The 9,616-nt window shown below is 36.5% G+C and overlaps 1 protein-coding gene across 5 annotated transcripts in view; it reads right to left on the bottom strand.

Moving 5' to 3' along the window:
* Positions 1–2,172: 2,172 nt before the first annotated feature.
* Positions 2,173–9,616, bottom strand: part of LOC107723854 (paralemmin-1-like) — a 40,052-nt gene continuing 32,608 nt past the window's right edge. For 3 of the 5 annotated variants that reach the window (XM_016532581.1, XM_016532580.1, XM_016532579.1), the window contains one exon: positions 2,173–3,169. In XM_016532581.1, the coding sequence (XP_016388067.1) occupies positions 2,601–3,169 (569 nt within the window). In that variant the 3' untranslated portion in view covers positions 2,173–2,600. Of the gene's footprint in view, positions 3,170–7,447; positions 7,580–9,616 lie in introns of all 5 variants that reach the window. The other 2 variants (XM_016532578.1, XM_016532577.1) reach the window with 1 other exon arrangement.

Below are 9,616 nucleotides of genomic sequence, written 5' to 3' on the forward strand. Positions count from 1 at the left end.
CACTTCAAGTGGGGATAATATATATTTTAGTTAGAAACACAAAGGAACAATTACAAACACATGCGCAAGCTCTTTGCTGGAACAGTCTAACTGAGAACGACCATCGAACAGCCTTACAGCAAAACATCGAAGCTTACTGAGATATCCTCAGCTCACCTGTCCTACATTTCAATATGAAAGAGCGCAATCTACTGGACTCACGGGAGAACAAAGATCAGGAAAAGAGAGTTTCCTTAAAGGAGGGGAAATGGTGTTGTATTACTGTGTGTGTGAGGAATAGCAAAGGGAAAAAATAGAAGGGATGCTCTGATAAAAGAAAGCACTCACAGACCATTGAAATATTCTTTCATTTGAAGCAAATCAATTGTGAAAACTGCATTTGCACGTGCATTTGCAGGAATGTTGGTTCAAAAGAGGTTAAGCTGTGACATGCTTTCATTTACCATAAAATTATTATAACTCATCCCTAAGTTTGTAAAAGCAAATAAAAATCATGTTATGTAAATATAATGGAAGTCTATGGCGAAAGGCATTGCATTGGAATAAAGTGAAATATAGCTACAAGACCATACACTAAAGTTCAAACGTTTGTTTTTTAAGAACTTAATACTTTTATTCAGCAAGGATGCATCTACAGTAAAGACTTTTACTGTAAAATATTTCTGTTTTAAATAAATGCTGTTCTTTTGAACTTTCTATTCATCAAAGAATCCTGAAACAATATAGCATGGCTTCCACAAAAAGCACATCTTTTTTCAACATTGATAATAATACGTTTCTTGAGCATCTAATCAGTATATTAGAATGATTTCTGAAGGATCATGTGACACTGAAGACTGGAGTAATGATGCTGAAAATTCAGCTTTGACATAATAGGGATAAATTACATTTTTAAATATATTCAAATAGAAAATATTATTTTTAATTATAATTAAAAAAATTACTTTTTACTGTATGTTTGTTAAAATAAATATATGTAAACCTAAATTTAAATGGCCATCAGTAGAGAAATAGCCTATGTTTTTTTTTTTTTTTGTCAAATAAATGCATCCTTGGTGAACAGAAGAGACTTAAAATACAGAGCCCAAACAGTAGTGTAGGGAATGAACTTTCTATTCATCAAAGAATCCTGAAACAATATAGCATGGCTTCCACAAAAAGCACATCTTTTTTCAACATTGATAATAATACGTTTCTTGAGCATCTAATCAGTATATTAGAATGATTTCTGAAGGATCATGTGACACTGAAGACTGGAGTAATGATGCTGAAAATTCAGCTTTGACATAATAGGGATAAATTACATTTTTAAATATATTCAAATAGAAAATATTATTTTTAATTATAATTAAAAAAATTACTTTTTACTGTATGTTTGTTAAAATAAATATATGTAAACCTAAATTTAAATGGCCATCAGTAGAGAAATAGCCTATGTTTTTTTTTTTTTTTTTCAAATAAATGCATCCTTGGTGAACAGAAGAGACTTAAAATACAGAGCCCAAACAGTAGTGTAGGGAATCCAGTAAGGATTTGTAAAATGATTTAGACAACTACACCTCAATTACAGCTGCACGTTTGTAAGGAAAAATTCATGTTTAAAAAAAATGCTAACTTCACTCTTTTGTAAACTTTTTTTTTCCTTCATTACAAACTGAGGAATGAGTCAAAACTGTTCTGCACTATTTTGTGTAACTATTTACCTGTACGATGGTCACTCCGTTTTTTAAAACAATCCCATAATTTCTAAGCAAATGCATGTGCTCTGTCAATCCCACAGGTTTTATTCCTAATTCGAAAAAACAAAATAAAAATAATTGAAATACTTCTCACAGCTTCATCAGTAATAAATACAGTGCAGTGCACAATGTTGAGATTTTCTTCAAAGTTTTCTTTTGAGGTGAAAGTGAAAATACTTTGTAGTGCACGCAACATATGCACACACAATTATGTGACAAATTGGAATCATTCAAATATAAATTTAAATTTAAAATGTCAAAATATTACATGTATAAATTATTTAAAATGTATTTTTAAACAAAGCAAAACAAACCAAAAAAAAAGATCCAAACAAAAGTGAGCAACATGTCATTGACCCTTGTACCTTCTTGCAGACTGTAATAAACACAGGGTGACTATAGTCCTTTTTTTTCACTTGAGATTTTCTTCAAAGTTTTCTTTTGAGGTGAAAGTGAAAATACTTTGTAGTGCACGCAACATATGCACATACAATTATGTGACAAATTGGAATCATTCAAAAAATGAAAATGCTAATTAAATGGGCTTGTTTGATAGTGATCCGTTCAGTTCAGTTAAACGGTCAAATCGTCATGCTTCTCTCACAGGAGTGCAAATGATGTGATTCATTTCAGCCACAATAAATCCCCAAAAAATGCGTAAAATTTAAATGAGGTTAGAAAGGATCAAGGGGAAAAGATAAAGTAATAGCAAAAATATAAAACAGGTAGAAATCAATTAAGGAAACAACAGCTTCTATCAAAAGATACTGAACTTTTATTCCTTTCAGCTTTGCTATTGTTCTCTCTGCATGTTGTTGCATTTCATCAGTAAAGTCCGTGTTTGGGAGGGCGTGTTTGGGCTCACATGATGGTGCAGCACTTGCAGGGTTGTTTCTCCTTGCTTTTGACTTCAGCAGCGCCCCCTTCTGGCTGCCCCGACTCGCCTGCTGCCTCTTCAGCCTTCGGTGGCTCTGCTGAGCTGCCATTAGGGGGCGCCTGTTCCTGCTTGCTGTCACTGGTGGCAGTCTTGGCATCTCCATCCTCGATGAGCACCACCTCAGCCTTCACAGTCGTGCTCTCCAGCCCCAAAACCTTCTTTGTTTCATCCTCGTCCTCAACGCTCTGGTAGCCCATGAAAACCATCGTAACTGGGTTCTCCGCGCTGGCCCCGCCCACTTCTGTCTGAGGGGCTGCGGGTTTGGCTTCTACACCTGTGATCTCCTTTATGGGGGCTGTGGCTGGGACTACGTCTTTCTCTACCTTCTCCACCTTCTCGGCCTGCCCTCGCTCCAGTTGCGGTGTTGTCTTGCTGCTGCTCTCGCTCATGGTCACCTCATCAGCCTTGTGGAGAAGCTCGTCCACCTCTGAAGAGCTGAGCTGGTGAACGCCGTTGGTTACTGCACCGTCCACACTGCGCACCTCATGCACCACTGCATAGAGAAAAACAAGACGGACTCAATCAGGAAAGACTCACTCAGAGGCTTCTTTGACTGACTGCTCTTCATCTTAAGACTGACATGGCAGAGCATTATCAACCCCAGCATTTGTGGGTCAACGACAAATAAGAGGGTCCAACACTGTAAAAAAAAGTTTTCAAAGTTAAATAAAACAAAGATTATTGGAGTACTTTTTACAGGAAGATATTATTTCAGTCTTTCAAGTCTTTCCACTTGAAAATTTCGAGTTCTGTTGACATTCTATGTGCTGTAACTTGCTAGCAATTTCTGAATAAAAATTGTTGACACTTTTTTTTTTTTAAAGATCAAGAAATGGAAAAAAGAAAAGGAAAAATATTTTATCTTGCTGGTTTCTTTTATCTTTTTGGGTTTTTTTTTTCATTCTCAACAATGTAAAGAAAAATTTATTTTAATTCAATTATTTTATTTAAAATGAAATAAAAAATGTCATTTGGAATAACCATCAATAAAAAGTACTAACATACTTTGAATAAGTGCACACATCCTAATAAGTATTTAAAAAAAAAAAAAAAAAGGTTTAAATAAATTTAAAGATTTTTCTTTTTCACAAATATAGTTAATTCTTCATTCACAAAAATTTGGTTTTTGGGAAGTTTGCAGGGGTCCTTTCTATTTTACAATTTCTTGTGCATGTTTTTTGACGTTATAACACCAAATTACTTTTTGGCAGGAAAAAGCGTTTCAAATATTTAGATTATTAAAAAAAAAAATACTTAATTTAAAAAAAACATTTTTTTTTTTATAAAACATGCCAAACATGCCAAAAGTCTTTAATGAGGCTTTTTCTTTATTTTATCAGGGCAGTTGTATCATCCCAATATTGCAAATATATATATATATATATATATATATATATATATAAATTTAAATTTAAAATGTCAAAATATTACATGTATAAATTATTTAAAATGTATTTTTAAACAAAGCAAAACAAACCAAAAAAAAAGATCCAAACAAAAGTGAGCAACATGTCATTGACCCTTGTACCTTCTTGCAGACTGTAATAAACACAGGGTGACTATAGTCCTTTTTTTTCACATACACGTCCTGGCTGGGATTTCTAAATTGGCTAAAAGGTCCAGATTTTGGCTATGTTTTCCTATTGATGGTCTCTCTACAGTCCTCATAAATTATATGTACGAATATTTGCATTGTTATGACTGTTCTCTGTAGAGCCCGCCTTCTCGCCACGATTGATCGATGTATAATGCCGGCACACTATTGGTCAAACTACTTTTCAGTCATTACCTTCAGCAAGTGTGAAAACAACAGGAAAACAAAGCCAAAACCCAGATACTGACCAGGACATGTCTGGAGGGAAAAAAGGGTGTATGGTCACCCTAAATAAACAGCACTGATGCCATACTTGACAATGCCTATATGAATCCTTTATATAGTGTGTTACAGCAAACTTCTAGTCAACGTTGCAGCACATTCGCCACATATTTACTGTAGGTTTGCTGTAAGAATTTCTACAAAGGAATAATTTATAAAATGGAAAGCATAGTGTGCCCAGTTAGTGACTACTGTTAGCATTGTCTTTTAAGGTTGTGCATCAAGTGCACTTCACTTGCTAGAAGTGCTCACTTGACTGAGGGATCAAACACAGGGAAAGTGTGGCAAGCTGAGTAAACAGCAGGAAGCAAGCAATGCTACTGGTGTTAGCATTAGCAGCTAGCAGTGTTAGCAGTATAAACAGATGCAATATGAGTGAAACAAGTATTTTAATCATCTGTAAACTTATGGAGAATATATTTAATATGTGCTAAATTTATAGTTTCATTGTGTGACACCACTGGAAAGCGTGAGAAGTCAGGCTGGAGGCTTGTGGCTAAGCTTGGCAGCAACATGCCCAAGACTAGCAGTCAAGTTGCAGGGTGACCAAATGAGAGTTTAACTCTGCCAGAATAATGATAAGAGTCAACAAAAATCAGGGGTTTGTGGTAACCCTGCATCTAAAGCCATGCTTCTCTCTTTACGAGAAGTGACCAGCGTTTGATGACACATCAAGTGTGTTACTTCTAAAACTGACAAATGTAAGATTCAGATGTTGATACAAGTTAACGCTACAGTAACTCATCCTAATGTCATTCCAAAACCCATTTGACTGACTTTTTTTGGTGGAACCTGAAAGAGATGTTTAGCTAAATGTCCGAGCTACTCTCTTCCATACAGGGTCTGTCAAGCTTCAAAAAGGACAAAAAAGTACCATGGAATCAGTTCATACGACTCATGCTCATCTTTTAAAACAACACAAGCTTTGTCTGAGGAACAGACTTTAATTTACAACCCAGGCTCACTGGAAAATGTGCCTGTGGCAGCATTTCTGCAAAATATTACGTTGTTTCTTGCATGTTTTGCAATACTTTCCAGATGAAATGTCCAGTGAGTGGCACTAAAAGTGTTCAGTTTTATCCAAAACAGATGAATGTGAATCTGGCGCTGGTTGTTGTACGTATTGTGAAAGTTTGGAAATGGATTTTCCAGTGAGTGGCGCTAAAAGGAAAATGCTCTATTGCATTAACTTAATCTTAAAATAATGTACCATCTACACTAAACCTAAGCGTTAGTGAGCAACCGTGAGATAAAAATGCATTTGCTGAAGCATCCATGCCATTTTAGCTTGTTAATACTTTTAAGTTTATTAATCGATAATCTACCCCTGTAATCATAATTTGTGAGAAAGCACAAAGTTGTTAGTATTTCACTGCCATTAGTGTTCATTTTAACTGGAAACTGCAGGTAGATCACATTTTTCTAATGAGTCTATGTTATAAATTTGGGATACTTTCCCTCCACCAGCTCTTCACATAAATTTAAATATACCACTTGAAGATCGATCATGCCAGATTTGACCTCAATGATGCTGATTGGAAATGGTTTTCACGTGTCACATGACCCACGACGAGAGTAAACTAAAATATGTGATAGTGAGAATAAAATATGAGAGCCAGGGATGGATTAACGCACGGGCCTACCGGGCACGTGCCCAGGGCACTAGACCAGAGGTGGGCCCAGCCGAAATACTGCTCCTCCAGGAATGCGATTTCAACCGTGCCCCCTCAGGATTTTAAGCAAAGTGGATTTTGAATGCAGCTTCCAAAAGACCAAAAATGGCTGAATAATATTTTTTTTATATTTGATACGATTAGAACGTTCAGTGCGGCACAGAATCAGCTGCCAAATTCAAATCTGCGTTCGTGCTTTGGCTGGCGCTGAGCCAGACGCGTTTTTACAGTGCTGCGCATTATAACCAATCACACAGGATTCCGTTGAGCTTATGAATGCAATGGCCAATCAGAGGCATTCAGATGAGTCATCCCTGAAAAGCCCGTGTTTTGTTCAGCGCGCGTGCTCGCTGACTGAATGCTGCTCTCTGGCGAATTCTCTCATCATAAACAAAGTGCAGATGTGTGTATGATGTAAGTAAGATATTCATTTCACAGTATAAACAGCTTCAGTGATTATAATGGGAGTTGTTGATAAGTAAGATATTCATTTCACAGTATAAACAGCTTCAGTGATTATAATGGGAGTTGTTGAGAGTGCTTGAACTCTGTCTAGACTGAAGTTAATATTCTTTGATAAAGCAAATATTCTTTGCTCTCGTTATGTACAATGAAAGTGTTATAATTAGTAACTTACAATGTTTTTATTAAATTTACGTTAAATATAAAGTCAGTCATATTAAAAATATTCTATGACATGACTATATCTACAAGTTAAAAGACGGGTTTTATGCATAGGCTAGTTAATAGATTACACTAATATTAGGTTACTTTTCCCATAGCCCATTATAGATAAACTAACATGATCTATAAAGGTGCAAAATGCATTTACTTATATTTGAGAATCGTGATATTTTATGATATTTTGGGAAATAGTTTGGGAAAATTTCGATTAAAAAAGGAACAAAATTTCAACCGAGGGGGGCCTTTAATCGGTCCGTGCCCAGGGCACCGCTGTGTCATAATCCGTCCCTGATGAGAGCTAAGGAAGAAAGTCATACGAGTTTGGAAAAAATGGTGAATGGTGAAATTTTTTGAGTTAACTGTTCTTGAATAAACCAAAATGATATATAAACATCAAGTTTGGTCACATAAGAGAAACTACAGCTTATGTTCTAAACATTTTTCCTCATTTCTATAATATGTTTTAAGTAAACATGTACACTTCTCGTAAAGCAGGCATACTAGCAAAGCCTCGCACGCCTCCTCTATCGCCAGCCACCTTTCTGTTCATCCTCATAGACCTTGACGCCCTGCTGCGAGAGGTCTTTGGGGAGCAGTGTGTTAGTGGACAGGACTTTGGTCTTGCCCGTCACCAGGTCCTTCTCAACTGTGATCTCTACGGAGTACATCGCTGCAGTGCCAACGAAAGAACACATTACCATCCTGCAATGATGCAATGTCACACTCACATAAAGTCATTGAACACACACAAACACGCGCTGTTTGGGCCAGCTGCTTTCTATATTCAAACAGCCAGTCAGATGTGATTTTCTGAGACTGTCTCTTGAGCACTATGACATTAATAATGCAGAGTGAGGTGTGCAACGACAGTATGACTGATAGGTGCTACATGGTGTTTTTTCTGTTCTAATGTAATGTATGATAAATGTGAAATAATTGTAACTTTAGATTTTTGTACAGAAAAATAAGAAACTATATTTAAATAATGAGAACTTAATTCCTTATATAACATGTTTTATATATTGAAAAAATACATAATATAATATATTTTTATATTTTTTAAAGAATAATAAATAGGTGTATTTATATATATAAAAAAAATTGTATTTATTTTTTATTGTTTGTTTTAATTCTTAATATCTCAATTATAGGCTAATAGATTAATTATAAGACAATTTAATCAGTCCTGTTTCATTTTCATAGATTTTTAGTATGTTTCTAGTCAATTTCATTTTTCCTTTGTTCTAGTTCCTACCAATCTTTAGTCATCATGGTTTCTGAGTTGATGATGTCATTCTGTTCAGGTGTGCTTCGATAATTAACCTTGTTTCTCTGGGTACTTAAGTTCCTCTCGTTTCAGTTCAGTTGGTCCGGTCTCGTCTGTGTTTTGGTTGCGTTTAGTTTGCTTGCCTTGTTTGGATTCTCTTCAGTGTGGATTATTAAAGACTTTTGAATCTTCATCTTCTTCTTTGAGTGCTTTTAACAATCAAGTTGTGACAGTAGACCGGACCCTCAAAAATGAGAAGATTAATGGAAATTGCATCCATTAATGTTGTCCCACGGGGGAGCAACAATGTTTATTTTTCAAATTGGCCGAAACCTGGAGGGCTACGTGGAGGAGTTCCTCAACACCTGCCACCATGCCAGCTGCTATGACGTCTGCCTGATGGGGGGATTTCGGTGTGGACTGGACGATGACATTCACTTCGTCATGCCCCAGGGTGGCCCTTGTTGGACCCTTAAGGACTACATCAGCTTCGCACTGTGGCTGAATGGATCTGGATGGAAGCAGATGTCGACTACAACATCAACGTCCAGCCTCACCTTGCAGATGTCTCGAAGCCTGACCCAGAGCCCAGCCTGTCACCACCTCGATCGACAAATTTCACACCAGAGCCCCCCGCAGACAGGAAGCTTCCACCTGCCACGACTTGTGAGCCTGTGCCCGAGGAAAGGAGGACAGTGCACGCCATCACTCCGGGGTCCAAGCACCTTAATGAGTCTGACCAGGGGTGTGAGCCGGCGTCATCGTCCCTCGCAGTGGGTGTCCTCATGGAATAAGAATTTGGAAAATGTGCCTTTTCTTTTTATGCCCCCTGGGCTTGGAATGATCTGCAAACTGTATTTAGACTAGAGATACTGCCATCCCAGAGAAGTTTTAAAATATCTTTTGCAAACTGTTTTAAAGGAGTCTTGTAAGTGTTTTTCTTGATATTACTTTTATTGTTTTGTATGAGTATTGTTTATGTTTTTTTTTTTTGTTTTTTTTTTTGTGTGTGCTGCCGTCTTGACCAGGTCTCCCTGGAAGAAGAGATTGTGATGTCTCAATGGGATTCTCCTGGCTTAATTTTTCAAAAGTCTGTTTTGATTTGTATGATTGAAGATATTTCATGTAATAACTTATTTGAAAAAATAATTTCATGGTTAGAACATAATGCAGGACTTTTTAATCTTCTTCGCGTGCTTTTAAAGGGGTCATATGATGTTGCTAAAAATAACATTATTTTGTGTATTTGGTGTAATGAAATGTGTTTATGCAGTTTAAAGAAAAAAAAAACACATTATTTTCCGCATACTGTACATTATTGTTTCTCCTCTATGCCGCGCCTCTCTGAAACGTGTCGATTTTTACAAAGCTCATCGGTCAGAAAAAGCGAGGTGTGCTGTGATTGGCCAGCTATCCAGTGCGTTGTGATTGGCCGAATAC

This window comes from Sinocyclocheilus rhinocerous, unplaced genomic scaffold (genome assembly GCF_001515625.1).
Source record: "Sinocyclocheilus rhinocerous isolate Xijiao unplaced genomic scaffold, SAMN03320098_v1.1 scaffold1296, whole genome shotgun sequence".
Lineage (NCBI taxonomy): Eukaryota > Metazoa > Chordata > Actinopteri > Cypriniformes > Cyprinidae > Sinocyclocheilus > Sinocyclocheilus rhinocerous.